Source organism: Myxocyprinus asiaticus, chromosome 33, assembly GCF_019703515.2.
Source record: "Myxocyprinus asiaticus isolate MX2 ecotype Aquarium Trade chromosome 33, UBuf_Myxa_2, whole genome shotgun sequence".
Taxonomy (NCBI): Eukaryota; Metazoa; Chordata; class Actinopteri; order Cypriniformes; family Catostomidae; genus Myxocyprinus; species Myxocyprinus asiaticus.
The window spans coordinates 13,122,550-13,149,355 of NC_059376.1; the positions used below are offsets into that span (position 1 = coordinate 13,122,550).

Sequence of the window (26,806 nt, forward strand, 5' to 3'; positions counted from 1 at the left end):
TGTGATGCATTACGGTTGCTAAGATACGGACGTAATCTCACGTTCTCCTCTCGGTTGAGACATCCAGGATAAGCACACATACGCACCATTGTGAGTAAAGAAACAGATAAAAACAGATCTAAATGAAAACCAACAAAGCTTCTGTACAGGTGTTCCTCCTCCTCACTTGTAAACAGCGCTGCTCTTCCGGCTGTGACGCACGTGCATCAGTTCTCGCATGTTTCAAATGCCAATGAGATTACGTCACACGCATAACGCTGCTGACCAGACGCATGATTTAGAGAAAAATTTTAAAAAAAGGTACTTAAAAATTTATCTTTTTCACACCAAAAGCGATTGTGTCACTTTAGAAGACATTAATTTAACAGCTGGAGGTGTATGGATGACGTTTATGCTGACTGTCTGTGATTTTTGGAGCTTCAAATGAGAACTCTCCATTCACTCCATATTTTTCTATTTTTCTTCAAATGTGTTCTGGGTTAGAAAGAAAGACATACACACCTGGGATATCATGAGTAAATAATGAGAGAAATTTCATTTTTGGGTGAACTTTCACTTTATTCTTTTTATTGTTGTTTTGGTCATTTTGGACAGCCCTAGTCCCCATTCATTCTATGGAAAGAATGGGCTGGATATTGTTGAATATATTCACATTTTGTGTTCCGCAGCGGACAAAAAGTCACACAAGTTTGGAACAATATAAGGTAAATTACTACATTTCCATTTATGGTTGAACTATTCCTTTCGAAGATACTTCGAAAGATGATTATTCATAACAAATGATAAATAAGTCTGGCATCAATCAAAACACAATTTCACATTATGTAACACTTGAGTTTAAAACAAAAGGCTTAGAATAGTAGAAGTATTATAAAATAGATAGTTCTAACTGGATGAGTCACATTCAAAGCTGTTGTAAAATAGCCGACAGACACACACCCCTGTGACCACAACTGAATTATACTGTATATAACTGCAGCAAGATGAGATGTTGCTTAGCAACCATAAACAACTAAACTTTCATGTTACACCACCTAATAACAAGTTCTTCCTCATTATGACTTTTTGGGACATGTCCTGCTCCGTATTTTCACTCTCACATGTAATAATGTAAATCAGTCATGCTAAACAATAGCCTAAATACCGTATATCTACCACAGTATAAAATGGTATAGCAAAATCTCTAGCAGTTGATTTATACAGTCACACAGTATATACGGTTATACTGCCCATCCCTATTTATATCTTTATTACATGAGCTGCATAAAGCAATTCACTCCTCAGCTATATATTGGATTTTTGTTTTGCTGTCATAGAAACAGGAAGAGATATTTTGATCACAACTCAAGAATGGAAAGTATTCACAAGTTCTTCGTTCTGACAAGTATGATATGCTATTGCCCACAGGCCATGAAGAGAAACAGACTCAATGTCACAAAGAGTGTGCAGCAAAAAAGAAATAAAAAAAAATAAAAATAAAAAATAATGAGCTCCAATGGTGGTCCTTTGTTTTACCAGCCATAGTATTTTGTTTAACTAGCAATAATACATTCAAATGGTCATACATCACAATTATCCACCAAAAAAAAAAAAAAAAAAAAAAAAAAAATTAAAAATATAATAATAATAATAATAATAATAATAATAATAATAATATTATACAAAAAAAAAAAATACATACATTTATCGATCTCACTAAATGACCAGTGGACTGTTGTGATCCATTTCTACTCCAGTTTCTCCATGAAACTTTCTAGACATTGCCAAATGGATGTCATTAGTCAAATCTACTGTATAAACACATATGCAGCCATAAATTCAGAGTATCTGAGCTGACTGGACGGCAACAACAAGCTGTGGTTAAACTCTCAAGTCTTTTTGTAGAGGAAGTGGTCAGAGGAGTCTTAGTTTTTCGAAAGTATCCCTGCAGTACATATACTGTAAACCTATACTATGATAAAACACACACATACACCTCAATTACAGCACAGAAAACATGGTGTTGACTTTGCACTGAAAAGAGAAAGTGTGGTGCAGAAAGACATACACACCATCATTATGACCACCAGCATCTTCTCCTGTTCACTGTCTTTAAACAAAACACAGACAGCTCGATGATAAAACCTCTCCCTTTCAACTGCTACAAAACAGGGACACAACAGCGCACAGGAAATAGAGACAAACACACAACCAGTAACAGACTAAACAATATATGCACACATGAGAGTGAAGGACAGACTGAAGTACAGGAACATTTTTATCACAATAGCAGTGGCTTCGAGAAAGTAAAAAAAAAAAAAAAAAAAAAAGTCAAACGAAAGCTTAAACTACTGCAACAGAAGTGCAAAAGAGTGCGAGACAATGTCAAGGGAAGCCATAACATCTCTTTCATCAAAAAGACAACAGATCATATCAGTGACAATTTCTGTGCAAATGAACGTGGTGCATATTCTTAAAACAAAAAATCCACAATTGCAATTAGAAATTTTAAAGGAGATCATAATGCATCCAGATTGCTATTAGCTGCTTTGTGAATTAAACATCAGAATATGACTTGCTGTTAGGGCTGGGCTATATAAATCACAATATTCTCAATATATATTTATGATGATTTTGCTGATTATATAAAATTAATAAACACTGCGATTCATGAATATTCTAATGCACTTTTTTTTGTCAATTAAAGGGGCATTCAGTAGTTCTCCAGCTAGCTTTAGCATTGCTCGTCTTCATGTAATTTAAGTACCGATACGACAGTGGTGTTAGACGCTGTACTGCCATTTATCAATGTGGATCAGCATGATCGTCTCTGCTGCCCCCACCAGCTTTGGAATATAATTTGCATCTGGAAAATGTCGGAGTTTGAGGTAATTTCTAAAGTTATTTATTACTACTATAATATAACTGCCTAAAAACAAATGTCAGAATTCAAGTGAACATGTTTCTACTGTTAAGGACAGATTATTATTGTCCCTCATATCAATAATCTTTGGAGACGGTCTACATTTCACGTTATTTCTAAAGACAGTTATTATCTTTATTAGAGAACTGCTTAGCATAAAATAAACCTAAATTATCTAGCGATACAGCATGTTATGGTAAAGGAAAGATTAGAATGTTTTTTATGATCAAATTTAGCATTTATTATTTGAAGAACTCATTTTGTTTCCAAGCAAACCAATGTCATGGTTTACTCAAAATTCACAACAATCGCTGTGCCAAGCTACTAAATGAATGAAGACGTGCTGTTTCATAGAGGTGGAGGTAGATGGCCCCCTCTTACTATAGCTGTGATAAAGAAAATAAAATTACACATTGCTTTCCGGTTACGTTTGTAAACGCAGCTGAAAACTGTCCATTACTAACATACATTGAATACACGTTATTTTAAAAAGTTTTCTGTAAATTCCACTGATACTATTTTAGAGAGTGGTCTAAACAATTAATAATGTCTTACCTGTCCAAAAATAAAAAAATAAAAAGCAACATCGGCATCACTACTCATGTTTTTCTCCATCATCAATCTTTCCACCTTGTGTATGTCGTACCGATGTTTACTCTAGATTTTGCCTTTGCCAGTCTTTGTCTTCTTGCTTCTGAACTTTTTCACTTCTTTGGCAGTACAGCTACTGAATCTCCTGTTGTCTCTACTTCTAAAGCATGATAATAAGTATGTTCCATGGTATTCTTTTTGCTCTTCGCATCACCAAACATTATTGCGCCAAGCATAGCCAAGCGTATCTACGTAGGCGGCTGCCAATGAGCGCGAGAATTTTCTTCTTCAATGTTTAGTGAAACACAGCGGGTCATGTGATTTCAACATGGCAAAACACAATGAAGGGGTGACCCGCACCATGTATAATAAAAACTTCATCTTCATGTGAGTGTACACCATTCAGAAATTCACAACGCTTCACAAACTTTTTAAATTAGCCCCAAATTACTGAATGCACCTTTAAGTATCCTAAAGACCGGGTCATTAGATTGGTTTTGCAATCTTTCCGTGTCCTGCAAGTTGAGTATGAGAGTGTTAAGACATTAAGATGTCTTAATAGTGCCTCTGATTTAATATCAACGTAATATCCTGTTTGGAAAACGTCTCAGTTATGTATGTAACCTCGATTCCCTGAAACGAGGGAACGAGACTTTGTGTCACTAAGTTGACGCTATGGGGAGTGTCCTTCTACACGACCTAATTGAAACCTTTCTACAATGATGCCAATTCTGAAATTGGCTATAGTGTTTAAGCCCTGCCCTTTTAGGCACGAAGCTGTAAGCGTAAAAGGCATAAAAGTGGGCGCGCAAACACCATTCCTCAGAATTTTCTGACTGAGGGACAAGAGCGCATTGCTCGCATTTCAAAGAACTCTGAGTCTGTAGTGCGGCCAGCTTATGCAATGTCACATTCCCCTCGTCTCAGGGAACCAAGGTTACATACGTAACCGAGACTTTCCCTTACGACTCAGTACACTTGACATTGCATCACTAAGCTGACGCTATGGGGAACAGAGTCTCATCACGCCGCACTACAAGACATAACCTTCCAGAGAGGAAACATGATGCCGCAGTCCCATGAGACGGCGACTGACATGAATATGTTGCAAGAGAATGACCCTCGTGGTGGACCAGGAGGGGAACACTCAGAATGGATATATGAACTATAGTCATATGGTATGAATTAACCCCTTCACGAATCCAGTCGGGAAGGAAGTTTATATATTATATATAAATATAAAAGTGCTTGTGACTTTTTTGGGAGATACAACAGTCTGAATACAGGCGGCTGTGTGAAATGAGAGAGACCATAGTTAGAAGAGGGCCAACAAAACAGAAAGCACTCTAGACAGAGAGGACTTGCGATGAGAGAGATGTTACATCTAAGTTGTAAAACCTAGCAAATGTGTTTTGAGAAGACCATCCTGCTGCAAAACATATTATCCTGTAAGGGCACATGCTCATGAAGAGGCTATGCCTCTAGTTGAATGTGCTAACACCAACTGGGCAATTCTCACCCTGTGACTCGTAAGCCAAGGCGATCGCGTCAACGATTCAGTGAGAAAGTCTTTGCTTGGAGACGGACATTCCTTTTGTGTGTCCCCCATAGTACAAAAAGAGCTGGTCAGACAGTTCTAACTGGCGGGTGTGTTCAACATGTGTAGCGCTCACACAGGGCATAATAAATGTAAGGACTTCTTGTCCGAATTAAATGGAGGAGGGAAAAAGGCTTGAAGGTGCACCACCTGCGCTCTGAAGGGCGTGGTTCAAACTTTAGGCACATAGCCTTTTCTGGGTTTGACAATGGCTTTTGAAAGACCCGGACCAAGCTCCAGACATGAACTGTCGACTGACAGTGCTTGCAAATCCCGACCCATTTTACTGAGGCCAAAGCCAGCAGTAATGCACACACAATTCAACAGAGTCCAGAGGCTCAAACGGAGGCCCCGCGAGTGCTTTTAGGACCAATGACAGTTTCCAAGATGGAACTGTAGCCAGGCGAGGGGGATTTAACAGCCTCACTCCCCATAGGAACTTTATGTTCAGGTTTGCCTATAGAGGTGCCGGCTTTGGGTGCATGATATGCAGATATACAGGTGCATCTCAATAAATTAGAATGTCGTGGAAAAGTTCATTTATTTCAGTAATTCAACTCAAATTGTGAAACTCGTGTATTAAATAAATTCAATGCACACAGACTGAAGTAGTTTAAGTCTTTGGTTCTTTTAATTGTGATGATTTTGGCTCACATTTAACAAAAACCCACCAATTCACTATCTCAAAAAATTAGAATATGGTGACATGCCAATCAGCTAATCAACTCAAAACACCTGCAAAGGTTTCCTGAGCCTTCAAAATGGTCTCTCAGTTTGGTTCACTAGGCAACACAATCATGGGGAAGACTGCTGATCTGACAGTTGTCCAGAAGACAATCATTGACACCCTTCACAAGGAGGGTAAGCCACAAACATTCATTGCCAAAGAAGCTGGCTGTTCACAGAGTGCTGTATCCAAGCATGTTAACAGAAAGTTGAGTGGAAGGAAAAAGTGTGGAAGAAAAAGATGCACAACCAACCGAGAGAACCGCAGCCTTATGATTGTCAAGCAAAATCGATTCAAGAATTTGGGTGAACTTCACAAGGAATGGACTGAGGCTGGGGTCAAGGCATCAAGAGCCACCACACACAGACACTACAGTTGTCGTATTCCTCTTGTTAAGCCACTCCTGAACCACAGACAACGTCAGAGGCGTCTTACCTGGGCTAAGGAGAAGAAGAACTGGACTGTTGCCCAGTGTTCCAAAGTCCTCTTTTCAGATGAGAGCGAGTTTTGTATTTCATTTGGAAACCAAGGTCCTAGAGTCTGGAGGAAGGGTGGAGAAGCTCATAGCCCAAGTTGCTTGAAGTCCAGTGTTAAGTTTCTACAGTCTGTGATGATTTGGGGTGCAATGTCATCTGCTGGTGTTGGTCCATTGTGTTTTTTGAAAACCAAAGTCACTGCACCCGTTTACCAATAAATTTTGGAGCACTTCATGCTTCCTTCTGCTGACCAGCTTTTTAAAGATGCTGATTTCATTTTCCAGCAGGATTTGGCACCTGCCCACACTGCCAAAAGCACCAAAAGTTGGTTAAATGACCATGGTGTTGGTGTGCTTGACTGGCCAGCAAACTCACCAGACCTGAACCCCATAGAGAATCTATGGGGTATTGTCAAGAGGAAAATGAGAAACAAGAGACCAAAAAATGCAGATGAGCTGAAGGCCACTGTCAAAGAAACCTGGGCTTCCATACCACCTCAGCAGTGCCACAAACTGATCACCTCCATGCCACGCCGAATTGAGGCAGTAATTAAAGCAAAAGGAGCCCCTACCAAGTATTGAGTACATATACAGTAAATGAACATACTTTCCAGAAGGCCAACAATTCACTAAAAATGTTTTTTTTATTGGTCTTATGATGTATTCTAATTTTTTGAGATAGTGAATTGGTGGGTTTTTGTTAAATGTGAGCCAAAATCATCACAATTAAAAGAACCAAAGACTTAAACTACTTCAGTCTGTGTGCACTGAATTTATTTAATACACGAGTTTCACAATTTGAGTTGAATTACTGAAATAAATGAACTTTTCCACGACATTCTAATTTATTGAGATGCACCTGTAGTCGCCATTTAAACTTTGAGGGTTGTTGGAGTGAGCCCTACGTCCAATCGCTCTTGAATAATTGTGAGAACTTCAGATATGGGGCAGTTCACTGGGTCATTGCTGTGTGAAAAGCACCAATTAGTGAGCACATTCCATTTCAGTGCTTAAAAAGTGTCTAGTAGAGGTGCTCTAGCCTGCAAAAGGGTGTTCATAACTGACTGAGTCACGTTTAGAGTGCGCAGTTCAGGGGCCACACATGCACGTTCCACAGCTTGGGCTGGGGATGCCAGATTGTGCACTGCGCTTGAGAGAGAGATCTCCTCAGCGGTATTTCCCATGGAGGGCCGTCCAGAAGCTCTATCATTTCCGGAAACCAGGACTGATTGGGCCATTTCGGCGCAACCAATAGAACCGTTTCCGGACTTTCGCATATTTGCGTTTCACAGGCCACTTGTGGGCCATTGTATCCACTCCTAACGGAGCTTGGGACTTGAAGTACTACAGGGAGAGAGTGGTCATTCTCTGCTGAGGCAAATAAATCGATCTCCGCTTTGCCGAATATTTCACAAATCCTCAGGACAGTCTGAGGATGAAGTCTCCATTCGCCTGGCATCACTCCTTGGCGTGACAGTAGGTCATTAGTTAAAAAGTTTCCGTTCGGCTTGCGCTGAAGTTGCTGCCTACGTTTGGGCCACGGCTTGCATGGCTTTACTGGTGGCTCGGCGGCGCCGAGGCAGCTGGTGTGGGGTTTTTAGCTGGGCGCTGGCACGAAACCGGTTGTGATGAAGTACTGCTCCATTCTGGCGTAAAATGTTTCATAGCCTGAGTGTTGCTGAGCCTGAGTCATGACATAGCACTCAGCAAATATATCCACAGAGCCTCTGAAAAGGCTGGCTGGAGACACCGAAGCATCAAACAGAGTGGCTTTCCTGCATCACGCATTTCTGTGAGGGTCAGCCAGATATGACGATCCAAAAACACCAGGTTGCTTATTGATTTGCCTGTGCAGTGACTTTCGTGGCTCACAGCGCTAAGTCCATAGCGGTGTAGAGCTCTTTGAACGACTCTGGATCATAGCCCTGCTCATCCATTTGTTTGAGGAGCTTAGCTTGGAAAACTTGGAGCACCGTCATTACGTGGAGTGCTGAACCAGTTTGGCCCGCCGCTGAATATGCTTTTTCATGTTAGTCGACACGGCTTAGAAAGATGAATGGGGCATGATTTCCACGCCCTGCTACTCGCTGGGCAGAGATGTGCCACTACAGACTACATTATATATATATATATATATATATATACACATACATACACACACACACACACAGTACTGTGCAAAAGTCTTAGGCACATAAGATGTTTCACAAAAACATTTGTCTTAAGATGGTTATTTATATCTGCTACTTTAATGTGTCAATAGGAAATATACATTTTATACTCCCAAACATTCCTTTTGCAAATAGAACAGAATAGAAGAACAGGGAGCCCTGCAACAGATGGCATGGCCCTCACAGAGCCCCCCACTGAACATCACGTCAGTCTGGGATTACACGAAGAGACAGAAGTAATTGAGACAGCCTAAATAAATAAAAGAACTGTGGCGAATTCTCCAAGAAGCTTGGAACATTTTATCTGCGAACAACCAAGAAAGGTGTAAGTAAGAGAACTGGTGCTGTTTTGAAGGCAAAAGTGTTCACACCAAATATTGATTTAGCTATTTTTCTGTTTATTGGACTTTGTATGACATTGATTAATGAAAAACTATGTCATAATTTAAGAAATCCTCACTTTAAAAGTTTTTTCACAAGTACCTAAATCTTGTGTGTATATGTATATTATATATAATGTGTGTGTGTGTGTGTGTGTGTGTGTATATATATATATGACACACACACATATACAAAATAGCTTATAAGGATACAAAACTCCTGCCAAAGCGCTGCGGGGAATCAGGAAGCTGAAGCGGCCCGTTCACCAGCAAAGCGTCAAGGCAGAGTAAATGTTCGACGGAACACTACAGGGGAACAGAGAGTCTTCTCGTTGCCATGAAGATCCCGCCCGCTGACTATGTGTGTGTCGATGGCCAAGTAGTAGAAGGCTTCTAGACAAGAGATGTCGTGAAGGAAGAAAATTGGAATGGTGTTCGCGTCTCTTTTATACTGGACAACTTCACGCCTAAAAGGGCGGGGTTTAAACACCATAGCCAATTTTAGAATTGCCGTTATTGTAGAAAGGTTTCAACTAGGTTGTGTAGAAGGACACTCCCCATAGCGTCAGCTTAGTGACGCAAAGTCAGGTGTACTGAGTCGTAAGGGAACCAATTTTACTTCCGTAAACTGGCCTATTTCAAAGTAAAACAGGGTATTCAACAAAAAGGGTGGGACTTGATTTTGTACATTAAGAATTGATTGGATCATGAAAAGTATCATATACCAGAATGGAGCCATTTAAAGATATCTGTGACATCAGCCGAGAAGGACAGCAAGTGTTTGGACAGCCACCGTTAGGTCCACATGGGTGCGAAAATTTCTCACTTAAAACATTAAAGTCCCCATTTACATAGGTCAGGCATATGAGATATTGTTTGAAAGCTTAGAATCTGAGTTTTTCAGAGAACACCATCTCTGCACCCCTTAGAGGTAATGGGGTAGAAATATTAATTTGAATATAAACGTCTTTCACATGGCACTTAATTGGACAAGTCAAATATATATAATGAAAGCTCTCATTCTCAGAAATGTGATTGTACAGTTTATTTTGTTGCCCTAATACCACAGTTTGAAAGATTTTCAAAAGAATCACAATATGAAATTAGATTTCTTTAAGTCATCAAATACATATGTCTCATTTATGCACAGGTTATTGCTGCTTTAAGCCCCAAATAGCTAAAAAAAAAAATAAATAAATAAATTATATTTGCTTTTACCTTAGGCAAAATTTGCCATTTTTTACTTGTCTGTGAGCATGCTTGGCTGAATAAACCAATGTTATATCTTAGATATCCAGAACAAAATATGCCAGAGCAGGAAAAGCATGCTAAACAAATCATCAAAAAAATATGTTATTGACTATAGACTACTGCTTCTAGTCCACTCAGAGGCCGAGATATTCAATGAAACGATGAGGGTGGAGCAAAAATTGAAAATTAGGCTGAAGGTCTATGGATGAGCAAATCTGTGAGGGCTAAAATGCGTTAAAGCGCCACCTACATTTCAGATCTGTATACTGTGATGGAATGTGATAGAGAAAAAAACAATTCTGGTACTTGCTGCCATCTAGTGGAACAAAATTAACATTTTCAACGTGAGAGAGTAAAAACTAATTACATGCTTTCAAAGTTGGGACAAAAAAAAAAAAAAAGATTAAAAAAATCTGTTTATCAAAAGATTATAAACACATACAATATTATTTATGAATAATAGGAGTCTTTTTTTTTATTTATTTGGGGGGTTTTCTGAAAACAATTAGACCAATTGTTTGCATTTAGTCCACAGTGTGTGTGAAAGGTGAGCTTTTAAATTTGAGTGTGGAAAATTTCAGACGTCAGCCCAAAAATTAGTTTAACGAGTTAGTGTAGGCTCTTATTTATTTTTCCGATATTAACAGTTTGACCGAAGATTAAATAATGACATGACACATTATAAGCGTTAATAGTTATTGGCTTATGTAAGCATTAACAGTGTGCATCAATGTTGATGATATCGCATTATGTGGGTAATATTAGAACCACTAGCGCTAACCACTAGTTTTTTGTTTTTTTTTTACAAGTTGGAAGGATCCAGCCAACTAATTACATTTATCTTCATACTAGTGCTGGGAATTATGATGCATAATTTCTGCAATTAATATTTAACGCGTTCAAAACATTTACGCAACTAATGCAGTATCAGTTTTGTTTTTTGGTTTGGCCAGGAACAAACCCAGGCACATTTGTACAATTAGTGAAACTTCACAAAAATATTTTTCCCCACTCTCTGTGGCTAAAATTGGCATATATAAATTGTCAGGAGGTACACGCTCGACTCATCTGCACATCTTATCACAGAAACTTATAGTGTGATTTTCAACTTCAGCAAATTAAACTTCAGCATTCAGTATGTTTATATCTGTATGTATAGCATCTAATAATGCACTGGCAATGTACACTTAAGCTTCTCCTGCCAATAAAGTTTGATATAAATTGAATCTGCCCATTTAATAATGTTATTATTTTTTTTTTTTTTTTTAAAGTCCACTGGAAAATGGCGGAAGATTTTGCCCAAATTATAACTGCAACATGTCTACTGATTTTATGGCATGTATACATATGCTTGTATCAAAGATTAAAATCTGTAAAAATGTGTCTAGTTAACTAAAAAATATATATAATTTAATTTAACATTATCATTTCATTAAAATAAATGATTAACCTATTTTTTGCTAATTCTTTGAGACAAAGTATAAAATAAACACATTTATGATGATTTTTTAATGTTTGTTTTAAGGTATCATGCACCATAATTTAATTGCGAGTAATCACGATTAATGACAGAAAACTGTGCAATTAATTCGTTTTTTAAAAAATACTTCTAATAACACTTCATGAAATATGTTTTTATTCCGTTTCTATTTACACTTATTTTTTATTTTTGCGGTCACAATATTTCAAATTAATTTTATTCCGATTTTTATCTCATTGGTACTGGAGAAACGCGCAATGGTTTGTTTACATGTTTCCAGTCAGTATGGTGTCAGGGGCGTATTTGATGACATTATCTAATGCTGTGTGGGGAAAAGAAGAAGAAAAATCAATGTTTGTGTTCTGCAGAAGAAACTCTGAGATGTCATAAGGTAAATGATGAAGAATTTTTATTTTTGGGTGAACTATTTATTTATTATTAGTTTTTATTTTAATTTTTTTTGCTTGGGTTAATTTAGCTTAGTTTACGTTCATACATAAAATATTTTAAATATACTCAAAAATGGCTGATGAAAAGATGGTTTCAGAGCAAATCCATAAATAGAGTTATATTTTCAATATCATCAAAAGGTTGAAAAATATCAAGATATAATTATATTGGTTATATCACCCAGCCCTAATTGTTCGAGGTCTGTCTGGAATGTTATTCTGTTGCGTTTTCGGCAGAACGAAAACCATAAAAAGCACTGAACTACTTCCTTGGTGGTCTCTCTATGGGTGATTTATTGCACAGCTGACAGTGTCATGTCTAAGTGCAGAGACTAAGTGTAATTATGAGACACATTTGTGGATGTTATGCCTTCCATGGCCTATTACTGCTTTGGATTTATATGGACAGAGAGAAAGCAAAAAAATGTGTGTCCTTCAAAAGAGGAGGAAGAGAGAGTAAAAAGGTGGGTGGGTGGGTGGGTGTGTGTGTGTGTGTGTGTGTGTGTGTGTGTGTGTGTGTGAAAGAGAGAGAGAGAGAGATAGATGCACAGGTGGAGACAATAGAGAGTACAAAAGCATCTCTGGTCTCTATTGGACTTTCAATAGGTTTGCTCTTTACATGAGCATGTCTAGCTTTTTCCCATCCATTGAAAAGTACTGCTCAGTCATCATTCACTTTCACCTGTTCCCAGCCTTAAAACGGCTCTCTGCTCACTGTGTCTACATGACAATACGAATACACTACCAGTCAAAAGTTTGGACACACCTACTCATTCTTTAGTATTACTATTTGCTACATTTAAGAATAATAGTAAAGTTATCATAACAATAAAATGACACAAATTAAAGTATTGGAATTACGTAGTGACCCAAAAAATAAATAAATAAAATATTAACTTTTTCAAAGCAGCCACCCTTTGTCTGCTGTAATATTACAGCTCTGCACGGGCATTCTCTCAACCAACTTCATGAGGTGCCACCTGTAAGGCTGAGCATTGTTACAGATTTCCTGATTCGATTCTGATTTCCAAGCTCTCAGTTCAATTCGATTATGATTTCGATATCGTTTCATATGGGTATATTTAAGTTTAAGTTAATGTCCACCTTGCTTACATAAGAAATTATTTTCCAGATATTGTACTGGGGACCGTCTTACTAGGTGCAGTACATTACAAAAATGTTAATTCTACTAATTCAATTTTTTTAAGTTTTTTATCATTTTGGTTACATTTTAGCTTTTAAAAAATGTACAAATCCATGTATTCCATCAATAAATATTGCGTATATTGTGTTGCATGTTTATTGTGTATATGCATAATTTGTACTATTTACAAGTATTTACATTGATTTGTTGAACACATGCTAAAAAAATGGTACTGTCTCTTTAAGAAAACCAGCTGTTCTGTAAAGAGCATCTGTAAATGTGCTTATACTAACAAGAGAGACTTGAATGGCTTTATCTCATCTGTGCTATGCATGATCAGGGTTTGTTTTGTTTTTTCAATGACAAATGTATAGCATGGATCTCGTCTTTGGACACACAGAACCTGTCAAACCAAACTTTTATTCTCAATACGGTGCTGAAGATTCTTTCCAACTATACTACACAATCACTGGTGAGTGAAATCTGAACATTTACCAGCCAGTGGCTAATCACAGACATTTTAGTTGCACAGCGTAAAATTTGGTTGCAAATGCGAGTGATTTTCTCTTTGTAGTAGGGGGTTGCGCATTGAGTAAAAGAATGATTTTGAGATTTAAAAATGTATATAGAGATCATTCAAATAAAGATTGTGATGCATCTGAAAAAAATTCTATTTTTACCCAGTCCTAGCCACCTGGGATGCTTTTTAAATTGCATTGATCCTTACTATCTGGTTTCTTATAATTTACATTTGCCTTCAAAACTCATTTAAAACATTTAAGCATAAGCCTTTAGAACAAAAGGATTTTAAGATCATGAGAATTCAGTCAAGTGTGTCTAAACGTCTGGTGTGTAGAACATGTAGAAAGTGTATCTTTTAAAAAGACATTATTAAAATTATCTATTGGTAAGCTAGACTTTTATACTAATTCCTGAGGCTAGCCATGTGCACATAGTGGTTGAACATACTGTAGATGCTCTCGCATGTGACGTGGTTCACATTATTCTGCATAACTGAATCTAAAACATTTCAGCCTTTCCTCAGGCACAGCATCCCCTGCCAGCATAATAGATTTTCTTTTTTGTTACGTTTTCCAAGCAGGTTCATACCAAATAGATCATAATTTACTTGAAAAGCAAAGTGGCAACATTTATTTTCAGAGTAACCTAACAAAATGAAGTGAGAATTATGTTTAATACAAGAGAAAAATATTTGCCAGGTGGGGTTAGAAAAATAAACTTAATTCAAAGGGATAACAAGTAGATTTCGCATAGCCCATTGGCAAATAGTGTTTCCTTCTTTAAAGCATAAACCTCACTACACTGTGTTAGAGTTCTCTGTAAGCAAGACGTCATTTTGATTCTCAAGAAAATGTATTATTTATTTTTTTTAAGGATGCTTACATAATTTTTATTTATTTATTTATTTATTTGTATAACAAGAGGAAAATAATGAGCAATTTAGAAAAAATATATATATTTATTTATTTTATTTTATTTATTTATTTTTTTTTTTGGCAGTGTAGTTAGGAAAATCAAACAAACTGCTTAGTATCACATTAAACGGAATTTCACTACAGATCCACTGTATCACTTAAACAAGCTGTAACGCTACTTTTTTCAATGTTTGCATAAGATTTTTAGTGAAGACTCCGGACGCAATAAATCGAATAACATGTTGTACAGCAGTGCGTTTCAAAAGGATGCTGAAACTGATGCAAGTTTCTCATGCAAAAACACAATATGATTTTAATTGAGCGTCTCAAATAAACAAATATATCAGTCCAGATCATCATCAACCCAACGTAAGACAAATATTTCCCAGATTGTTGTAATGAAAGGGAGATTTACAACTTACCAGAGTAAAAGAGTTGGCGCGCGCGGTTCGAGGTAATCACACCACTGACTGACACCTGCGAGGATGACGTCAAAATACCCCGCACGCGTGAAGAATCGCAGCTCTGCTTCTGAAAAGTCACTCGTGCTCTAATGAAACACAGACCTGCCTTAAACACTTTATGCGCGTCTGTTTTTAGGCTGTACCAAATTCCCTCACCGCCCAGTTTTGTCAAACTTTTCGCGAGGATGTTTCCGCTGTGGGAGATGTAGCAGCATCATCCACGACCTCCTCGCTCACATGCCACGTGTTGCTGTCAAAATAAAGCCTGCAGGGTGGGCACGCGAGGGTGGCAGGCGGGGCGTGTCGAGTATGTGGGATGGAGCATAAATATGAATTTAACGCCTAAGTAAATATTAAAGAGTCTGTACTCAGTGCGCCACCTGCTGACGGTGGTCATGAACATTTTTGTCATTCTCAAACTACATCAACAATTGTTTTATAATTGTGTTTTTGGATTCTTAGCGGTAGTCTGCGTCAAATGCGTAATGTTGTTATTTTGTAGTTTCTACTCACAATAAAGACATCCAATATGGAAATCAGTAATTTGATTAAACTTAGACACCTGTGCGCACTATATGTTCAGTCTCAATCAGTGTCAAAATTAATTTCAACTGCACAATAGTTGTAGTGCACAATGTCTATCCTTTTACTTCTGTCATGGTTTATTGGCACTTTTCACGAAAAGGGTACAAATGATGTCTCTTATCTAATGCAAGGTTTACCAGAACATAAACATAACAGAAAATTAACAACATAAAAAAAATAGCAAGTTTCAATCTCATTCCATTGTCTTAAAGAGATAGTTCACCCAAAAATGAAAATTCTCTCATCATTTACTCTCATGCCATCCCAGATCCAGATGTGTATGACTTTCTTTCTTCTGCAGAACACAAGAATATTTTTAGAAGAATATCTCTGCTCTCTAGGTCCATACAGTGCAAGTGAATGGTGGTCTGAACTTTGAAGCTCCAAAAAACACATTAAAGCAGCATAAAAGCAACCTAAACATGGTTTATTAAGTGGTCTCTGTGGCTTAATCCATGTCTTCAGAAGACATGGATTAAACATGGATTAGTGTCAGTGAGAAACAGATCAATATTTAAGTCTTTTTTATTTTTTATATATTTTTTTACTATAAATCTCCACTTTCATTTTCACTTTCACATTCTTCTTCTTTTGTTTTTCACAATTCGCATTCTTCATGCATATCGCAGGGAGAAATTTTAGTTAAAAAAAAAAAAAAAGGACTTAAATATTGATCTTATTCTCACCCTCACCTATCACATTGCTTCTGAAGATATGGATCAACTGGAGTCATATGGATTACTTTTATGCTGCCTTTATGTGCTTTTTGGACCTTCAAAGTTCTGGACTCCATTCACTTGCATTGTATGGACCTACAGAGCTGAAATATTCTTCTAAAATATAGTTTGTGTTATACAGAAAAACGAAAGTTGCCCTGGTATCTACACTATATCAGTACAATCCCCCCCCCGGGGGTCTTTTACCCCAAGTGAGTGAGCCTTTTACCTCTGGTGTGGGATAAAAGGCCCCCTAGCCACCTTTTTTAAAAAACATTTTTAAATTTTTTTATGAATTTGATTTAAAACAACATCTCAGAATGATACTGTATGTCATCACATTCTCAACATTATTTCATTTGCTCCTTACAAATAAGTGTTATCTCATGAACGACAGCTAGGGCATAACAACACAGGCATTTATAGAATTTTAAGAGATTCACCCTATTTCATTTTGAACAAGGAAAATATCACTGTTAGAATGAGGCTGTTAGTGAAAGTAACAAGCAACAGATTTTTTTTTTTTTTACCATTTATTGATCATTATCACAATTCTGTGAGTCCCTTACATACTGCAATACATTGTGTGGGCAATAAAAATATATTATCTTTTTCCATGATTCAATAACTGTGTGATAACAACTCAATCTGTACAACATAATGCAGTCAGCTACTTCAGTTCACAGGAAGTTAAAGACAAACGTCAAAGTGAGCTGATAATACAGGATTCAAATTAATAGAATTAATACTGTATGGCACCTTCAACAACAATTTGTATGACTAACTTAAACCCACAGAAAAAATCATCTGATTCCTGTGCAAATTGCCTCTGACATAAAACAGATGACTTCGTGTTTAGGAACAGGTTTTGAAAATGTCATTTTTTACTCTTAGAATCACAAGCTAGGGCACATGATTGAAATATATAGTATGATGCATCATGTAATTTTAATGAATTCAGTATGCATGTGCTAAAATTATCTTATTCATACAGCCAATAAAATAAAGCATTGATTTAAATAGGCTTTGAGTCCAAGACCTGGTTTAAAGAAGTTTGGTTGGAACCCAGCTCAAGATATCAAACTCAATTCTGCAGCAGACTTACCCTCAACACTCTCCGTCCAAAACCTTTTAGAAAATGTTGCATGCCGGGTTTGTTACACATTAACTGTGTACCATTTACAGACAGATAAAACACTTGATGACAGTTTTGTTAAGCGCTTGCAGACTTGATAATGATGGCAGTTGTGTCTATTATAGGGTTGCACCGATACCAAAATTTTGGCTTCGGTACGATACCAGCCCTACTAACTCGATAGTTAGGCAAGAAATAAAAAACTCAGATTTTTTATGAAATTACACAGAAAATGACTTGTCTAAAAGAACTGCATAAAGTCTTATAGATACAAATTATGCCTTTTCTGTTTTCTGGATTCCATGTTAAATGTTTTAATTAAATGTTATGATCAAATTGTGTTTAATTAAATACATACTGTACAGCTTTAATCAAATGAAAATATAATACTTTTCAACAATATATGTATAACGATGCACATTAGAGCTTTACAGTATTAATGAAAACAATCTGATTATCTGAGGCAAAAGGCTGCCATGGCTGAATTACAACATGCTGATATGCAGTACACTTGCTTATGTGATATTGCTTACAGATAATAATCTAATAATATAACCATTTAATATTATATTATTGTTACTATGAATATTATTGCGACTGCTTTGAATATTACACTTTTATACAGTAGTAATATTTTTCTGTCGTAATGTCTTCAATTTAATTTAATCAGTTGAATAGAGCTCTCATTTCAGCGGGACATTTATTTTGAAAGATCTTTGAAGATCTTCCTCTTTGTGAAGAGTTCGTTATATCAAGCTTCCTGTGACTCGCAAGCTGACATTTCCGAGTTCACAGCCGTTTATACACTCAACACACTGATCTGTGGCTCTGCAGATGGATACTACTGGACACACTGCATGAAAATCAAGCATTAGTAGTGTGTTACATTTGTGTGTGTGTGTGTGTGTGTGTGTGTGTGTGTGTGTGTGAGAGATGACAGGGCAGAGAGATGCCTCTTATTCATACTGTGGCATGCAGCGCATGTGACTGTATATTATTTCATTAAATTACATCCTTCTGCTGTTTAATGATCACACTTGGCCATATAAAGTTTTTTTTATTATTATTTTCAAATGGTTTTTGATTTCATTTCAAAACTCTCACATTACATTTTGCTAATGGCAGCATACTTTAATATGGTACCGAAATTAACAAGATGATATCGTACCATTTTAAATTTTTTGGTATTGCGATATTTCGTTAGTACTGGTATACAGCGCAACCCTAGTCTATAATATGAAGTGGCGGTCAGCTAAGCCAGCTAAAAGTAAATGACAATTGTGATCATAACAAAATTGATGGTTTTGACCATGTCTATATCCAGATATTAGCTCTGTATCCTTGGGATTTGTAGTGTTCATGGGCAATGTTGTTACAAATCTGAAACCAAAAATAGAGGTAAATTTTACAATGATGTTACAATCGAGAAAGACATTTCAGCTGTGTTCTTTAGAAGAACTTCTGGTTATTCAACAGCCCAACATCCAGTCTCTGGTGCTTTTTTATATAAATGTTTTTTTGAAGGATCTTCAAGGCTCCATGCAGTGTGGTGTCATCACAAAACATGAGTGGACATACTGAGAAAAACCCTTTTGTGTCCAACATATGTAATAGTGGGCAAGAGTGTTCTCAAGGTGAGGAGTGCACATGCATAACTTGGTAGATAAGAAGTGGTGGATATGAAGAAAATTCATAGTGTTTATATTAACATATGTGTGTGATGAGGGGCAGTAGTGTTGTTTAGAGTTTACAGTGACAGTACGGACTGTAGTGGTTGAGCCTGCAGTGACAGTGGCTGTGCTTGCTAAGGACAAAAATGTGCTTGGAAGAATTTGTTGAAGCTCTTAAACTGGTGCCACATAGTTGCCAGGGAATGTTCCAAAAGCTTGAGTCCGTTCAGACGTACCTAACAGGAAGAGAAAAATAAGAAGTGTTAATTTACACAAGGAAAAAAAAACGTACACAAAGTAGCTCTCACTTTACTAACACATAAAACTCTATTACAGTCAATGGCAGTGTTTATTATATGTCCTCAGGACATCATTGATACACTTATTATACTCGAGTACACTGTAATGCCAGAATCAGCAAATAGAGGGCAGCAATGTCTAAAAAAAAAAAAAATTTGTACTGAAGCCACAATAACTGCAAAAGTTAAGGCACAATGGCAGTGAGAAACCATACACTCTCGATGAAAAAATGGCTAAAGGAAACAACTGGATCAAGTCACTTGACTTGATTGTTTTCTTTAAGAGCCATTACCTACAAACCAGCCGTCATCACACTTCTCCATCACCTGAACGATGTCTCCCTCTCTCAACTCCAACTCATCTCGATTCTGGGGTTTATAGTTGTAAACTGCTTTAAACCTAAATGTAATTAACAATAATGGGAAAGATTGAAACCAGCAGAAAGTACCTTAATCCTCAATTCCTAATCAATCAAAACATTAATAGTTCTACAGTATGTTTGCTTGATTTGTGTCAATAGTAATGAATAGTGTAATATGTACTCACGGTTGTTGTGGAATGACTGTAGAACCAACTTTCATGGGAGATTGTGATGAGGAAGGAATCTTAACCTGTGCTTTCAGCTGTGGAGACTTTGTTCTGGTTCCATCCTAAATAAAAAAAATATTTTAAAGGTGTTTATTTCCCAAAACATGATGCCTAAGTATCTACACTCATTCACGTCTACAGTTTGATCTATGAACATGTTTGTATGTTGTTACTAGCCATCAACGAAAAGTTTTTTTTTTCTTGACTAATCCCAGTATCGAGGTGTTATCAGGGTGGCTGATATACACAATGTAATATGACTTAATGATAGCATATGACACAAATTTCTCAAAATGAGTGCAATGAGTGCAAAATGTACACTCTCATAATGATACGTCACTATAGTGACTTCTTGCTTGCACCACCAATACATTGCCCTAGGTCCGTAATGTAAATGTCACTCTGAAGCTGTATTCATTTCGGGTGATTTCAATACTTTATTCAAGGCAACATTTTAAAATGAAATGAAATTAATTCTGTAATTATTTACTTATTACTTTATTGTTACATTTTTATTTCATTCGCTATAGGGAACAAAGAATGTCCGAGCTGTGGCTCGAAAATTAGAAAAGCACCTTTAAAACGATCATAGAAGTAATGCACACACATGCACTGTATTCTGGATCTTCCGGTACAGAGTGATCAATTTGTGTGGATTTGTGTGAGGAAAAGAGCTTAATTTAAGTCTTCATTGTTTCCATCTGTGGTAACACTCATCCGCCATAACACACCTACGCACACTCATTTCAACATTAGGTGCATCCCAAACCGCACACTTCTGCACTATTCTATGGCATTTTGTAATGTGAGTACATATGTTAACACTGAACATGAATTATAATGATCCACTTTTTCAACCATCAAAACGTAGTGCGGAATGTTGGACACTTCAAGAAGGGGCGGAGTTACCTGGCTGTGATGCTGGTCTGACAAAACAATTGTTAATAATGGTGAATATAGGGAGTCACGTGACGCTATGTGAGTGGAAGCAGTCTAGTGGGGAGCTCCGCTACACTTTGCTACAATTATCTTTTCAGTCAATATTACTCGGTAAGAACTGATTTAGTTTTGATTGTTAAACTGCACTGGGATGTCGAAGAATTCAAAGTCGTCGGCCTGTGGGGACATTAAAAAGCATTTACGGTCACATGCATCTGATGCCTCTCAAGAGCAAGGTCGGCTTCCCAGAGCGGGTGGCAGACCCGATCCATTCTGGCAAGATTCCTGCGGTCGGCAGACAAAGACATTGTTTTACGTGCGGCGAGGAATAAAGGCAAGTTGCGCTGGGAGGATTACAACATTATGGTTTTTCCGGGCTTTTCCAGTGTTACACAAGCGAAACGGGAGAGATTCAAAGAGTGTAAGAAGTTACTTCACGCACAGGATGTGAGCTTCGCATTGCTTTACCCAGCTAAGCTGAGAATTGATGCCAAGGATGGACGTAAGACTTTCACATTCCTATGAGAAGCTATGGCCTTCATTAAATCAATGGGTGGATGGCTTTGCCCATGCTGAATCAGTGGTATGGACTACACATCGTGAATTTTGCTGATGCGGTCCGAGAGGGTTTGTTTTTTAGTTGGTGGGTTCGATGTTGTTTATTTGTTCATTGTGTGGGTTCGATGTTGTTATTTACTGGGGGCTATTTAATTGAAAACTTTTATGTTAAGTTCAATTGTATGGTTTACATAAAAAATAAATGCAAAAAAGCACCGGACTGAAGAAATCTTGTAGTAGTGGTGTCATGGAAAATCTCGTGAGTGTGCATGGACCGTCAGATTTCCGGGGGATGGACACCAGTCGAGACTGTTATGCGCGAAGTTGAAGCGCTTCTTTTCTCTGATCTGTGGGTTATTAAGGATTTTTTGGTTACATCAATGTTGAATTGTGGCCTATATAATTTAGCCTTGGGTAAACAATTATTTATTTATTTGCATGTCAATATGTCACACTTCAATATAGGTTAAATATTTCTCTCCATGTGGAATGTTAGTGGGCTGGGGCACCCTATAAAAAAAAAGGTTGTATCTTTTTTTAAGCATAAAAAATTTGATATAGTGGTTCCTTCAAGAAATGCACCTTTCTTCACAGGATGCTGAAAAACTTGGTAGAGCATGGGGTGGGCATGTGTTTTGCATTTCTGGTTGGAGCAAGAGCAGGGGAGTCATCACATTGATAAGTAAGCATTTACAATTTAATTGTCTCAAACAGATTAAAGATAATTTAGGAAGAGTCATTATTGTTTTGGCTGAAATACAGGGGCAAAATATTGGCTAATATTTATGCACCCAACACTGATGATCAGAAATTTTTTATAGATCTTGAGGGGAAGTTACAAGCAGCTGGGATCCTCCATGATATGGTTTTGGGTGGAGACTTCAATCTTTTAATGGATCCGGTCCTTGATCATAGTGATGCAAGTGTCTAGACCCTTTAGAGCAGGGGTCGGCAACCTTTTTGACATGGAACGCCATTTTTTATTTTCCTGGTCAATGGCTGTGCCAACCCAACCCAAGCGCATGGATGTGATTTTTCCAAAGTTTGAGTCCACACGTATTTCTATTAGGGATGGGCACGAGTATTAGAGTACTCTGACGTGGCAGCTATGATCGATCAGGAAAATGATAATAGATGGTGATCATGCATGATGTGACTTCTCACTTAATTCGAAATTCAGTTACAATTACCTGACAACTAAACACAAACGTGTCAAAGAGGGAGCTAATTTTTTATTTTGAGATTGATTACGTTGTGATTTTGAGGGATTGTCAGAGAAGTCTCATAGCAACCAAACTAATATACGATGCTGCAATGCTAGCGTTACGATCATCAAAAGAGAGTGTAATTAACCGTGTTTTGAACACCCGTCTCTGCAAAATGTTTCCTAAACATGTTTTATTATCATTTAAATGTAAGATCTTTGACTCGTTAATGGATATTATTCAATAAAAGTGAATGTTTGTCACTGACTGTAAACCTCCCTACCCTGGGCGCCGACATGCTTGTGTGAAGTAACACACACCTGCATCTCGACGAAATGGGAGTTGAAGATTTCCGCATGAGTTTCCAAGTTAGAAGTCTGACATAAAGTGTCATTCCTTTGCACTTTTCCCAGTTGAAAGGTGGAAATTCTGACTCTCCGAGTTGAATGGAACGCTTCATGAATCATCACAGCAACAACAATATGGAGCATCATGGCTTTCCCCACAGGAGCGAACACTTGGGGAGACACACACACACATACCAGGCGTATCGCAGTGGACTCAATGCGCTGCGAGTGTTTCAAACAGCTAAACAGAGCGCAGCTAAATGGAACAGAATGCAGCGTTTTCAAAACTGAGCTTCAACTTAACACACATAACAAAAACGCAATGGTTATGGCGTCTCCTGTCAAGCGGTTCAGACAGTCACTAAAAAACTTGTGCACGCTTACTAATGACAAAATATGATGCATTATATTTTGATTAATCCAATCTTTTGTACATTTTGTAACAGATTATTTATACAGTCTATAATAATGAATAGACGATACACTGGAACAACAAGACGCAATGCAGCAGCCAAAGATGTTTGTCAGACATGTTATTATAAATACAGTTATGTACATGTCATTGCCCCTCGAGTGCTCAACGAGTACTGAGTATTAAGTCAGAGTACTCTGAGTAATGACCAAAATGCCCATCCCTAATTTCTATTTTGCAATTTTTTCTAATTTAATTGTTTATTTTTAATTACAAATGATATTATCAGCATAACAGTTTGAGTGAAGAATTTGTGCAAAACCTAATAATTATGAAATAATCATGATCCTGCATGTGAATTTTCACAGAGCATCTTGTAAAAGTGCTTTAATGAAAGAAAACCTGTCCTTTTGTACAAAATGAGTTAACACAGTTAATGTCACAAATTTGATTATTTGATTACTGATCACGATATTGTGTGGAATCTGAAATATATCTTAAATTATGTCATACTACATTTTACTAAATCACGCAGTGGGGTAATTAGTAGCACGTAAGCAACAGCAAGAGAGGAGCAGACTATTTTATTTATATGAAGTTTTTGCACCTGCATTCCAATCTACTTCTTGATGTAATCCTTCCGCATGATCACGCAGCGTGTTTTCATCAGCTGAATGGGAGTCTAAACACTATTAAAGTGTGAAGAGACTCAAGCTGTGCGTGCAAGCCATTCGCACATCACAAGCCGATCAACTATTCAGCCCTTTTCGGTGAATCAAACCTGCAAAATCCTAAAACTTTATTTCCAGGTTTAATTTATATTTTAAATAGACTCCGATTTTTGAACCCCACGATGTGGGTTTATGTTTTCTCTTTTAATCATTTAATGTAATTCTAAGTGTGACCATGGATTTAGGACAGTGTACCTGTATGCTGGGTTGGAAATCTCAAGGATTAATAGTGGTGTTTTCCTTATTACATCATGTGTTGCTCTGAAAGCAAAAAGAAACTAATGAAACACGGAATGTAGGCTGTCATCCATGCAGCCTGACCGAAGCAAAGCAAGCGCAGTTTCTCGCACGATTAACCGAAAGTGAAGCACTGCCGGCTCATAATGTGCGAATGGCTTTCACACGCTGCACGAGTCTGTTGGGTATTCTGCAGTCTCGTCGCATTTACATTTTTTATTTAGCCTCCCATTCAGCTCATGTAAACACGCTGCGTGATCATGAGGAAGGATTACATCAAGATGTAGATTGGAATGCAGGTGCGGAATTTATATAAATAAAATAGTCTACTCCTCTCTCGCCATTGCTGGCGTGGCAGTGATTACCTCTCCATGTGTCGACCCCTGCTTTAGAGCAATGTTGACACTACAGAAGATGTGTAAAAATCTTGGTCTTACAGACATTTGGAGACTTCTGAATCCATCTGGAAAGGAACTAAACCTTTTTTTTACATCAGTTCATAAGATTTAGTCTAGAATAGATTTTTTTTATATCTATGTCACTTATTACATTTGCGACTGATTGCTCAATTGGGAACATTTGTTTCAGATCATGCTTTGGTGTGTTTTGAGATGTTGCCAAATATAGAGAAAAGAAAATCATATACATATCTGAAGGCATGGTGGAAAAAATCTTTAATACATCCCTTTCACAGGACCCAGCATTTCAACAAATGTTAAAAACAGAAGTTAATGTTTATGTAGAAACCAATTAGTCCTCATTATCCTCTGTGGGCGTGGCATGGGAGGGGCTTAAGGCAGTTCTTAGGGGACTGATCATACAATACGCCTCATTCATTAAAAAGATCAAAGCACAGGAATTAATTGATTTGGAAAAGAGTATTAAAAGTGCTGAAACAGAGCTTAAGCGCCGAATGTCATCCAATGGTCTTAGAGAGTTGACTCAGCTAAAATATAGGTACAATACTATTTTGTCACAGAAGATAGAGTTTTGCTTATTCAGGGCAAGACAGATACTTTGAGTCGGGAGACAATACAGGGAAACTCTTGCCAGATACATGAATCAGAGAGAAATTTTTTCCACCATTCCTTCAGTTAAGTCTTCTGAAGGCAATATATTTACCTCTGCCACAGATATTAATAAAGCCTTTAAAGAATTCTATTTAGATCTTAACAGTTCCACATCTTAGTCTACCGATAAGGATATCAGCAACCACATAGAGCCATTAGAACTTCCTAAATTGATGAACGATCAAAAAGACTTTCTTGACTCTGATATTACTTTGGAGGATTTTGTTGAGGTAATTAAAGCCTTGCCAACAGGTAAGACACCGGGGCCAGATGGTTTTGGCGCAGAATTTTTTAGATCTTATGTCACAGAACTGGGACATTGACATGGAGTCATTAAAGAAAGGTGAACTACTGCCAACCATGACACAAGCCCTGATCAGTTTCATTCTTTTTTTTTTTTCTCCCCTTTTCTCCCCAATTTGGAATGCCCAATTTGGAATGCCCAATTCCCAATGCGCTGTAAGTCCTCATGGTGGTGTAGTGACTCGCCTCAATCCGGGTGGCGGAGGACGAATCTCAGTTGCCTCCGCATCTGAGACAGTCAATCCGTGCATCTTATCACGTGGCCGCGAGCGTAGCGCGTGTGGAGGCCCACGCTATTCTCCGCGGCATCCACAAACAACTCACCACGCACCCCACCGAGAGCAAGAACCACACATTATAGTGACCATGAGGAGGTTACCCCAAGTGACTCTACCCTCCCTAGCAACCAGGCCAATTTGGTTGTTTAGGAGACTTGGCTGGAGTCACTCAGCAGTCCCTGAATTCGAACTCGTGACTCCAGGGGTGGTAGTCAGCATCAATACTCACGGAGCTACCCAGGCCCCCTGATCAGTCTCATTCTTAAAAAAGATAAAGACCCAAATGAGTGTAAAAGTTATTGTCCAATTTCCCATATCCAGTTAGATGTAAAAAATATTGTCTAAAATTCTGGCTAATCGATTAAGCAGAGTAATTACATCTCTCATACATATACAGGTGCATCTCAATAAATTAGAATGTCGTGGAAAAGTTCATTTATTTCAGTAATTCAACTCAAATTGTGAAACTCGTGTATTAAATAAATTCAATGTACACAGACTGAAGTAGTTTAAGACTTTGGTTCTTTTAATTGTGATGATTTTGGCTCACATTTAACAAAAACCCACCAATTCACTATCTCAAAAAATTAGAATATTTTGACATGCCAATCGGCTAATCAACTCAAAACACCTGCAAAGGTTTCCTGAGACTTCAAAATGGTCTC

At 37.5% G+C, this 26,806-nt stretch overlaps 2 protein-coding genes across 10 annotated transcripts in view; both read right to left on the reverse strand.

The window, feature by feature from the left end:
- Positions 1-15,369, reverse strand: part of LOC127424313 (PDZ and LIM domain protein 2-like) — a 129,622-nt gene extending 114,253 nt beyond the window's left edge. The window contains exon 1 of one of the 2 annotated variants that reach the window (XM_051669382.1): positions 15,026-15,369. The gene's annotated coding sequence lies outside the window, so the exon portion shown is untranslated. The remainder of the gene's footprint in view (positions 1-15,025) is intronic. The other variant, XM_051669381.1, reaches the window with a different exon arrangement.
- A 1,513-nt stretch (positions 15,370-16,882) lies between these two features.
- LOC127424304 (vinexin-like) overlaps positions 16,883-26,806 on the reverse strand; it is a 69,773-nt gene continuing 59,849 nt past the window's right edge. For 7 of the 8 annotated variants that reach the window (XM_051669359.1, XM_051669358.1, XM_051669365.1 and 4 more), the window contains 3 exons: positions 20,020-20,123; positions 19,766-19,872; positions 16,883-19,409 (listed from right to left, as the gene is read on the reverse strand). In XM_051669359.1, the coding sequence (XP_051525319.1) occupies positions 19,348-19,409; positions 19,766-19,872; positions 20,020-20,123 (273 nt within the window). In that variant the 3' untranslated portion in view covers positions 16,883-19,347. The remainder of the gene's footprint in view (positions 19,410-19,765; positions 19,873-20,019; positions 20,124-26,806) is intronic. The other variant, XM_051669361.1, reaches the window with a different exon arrangement.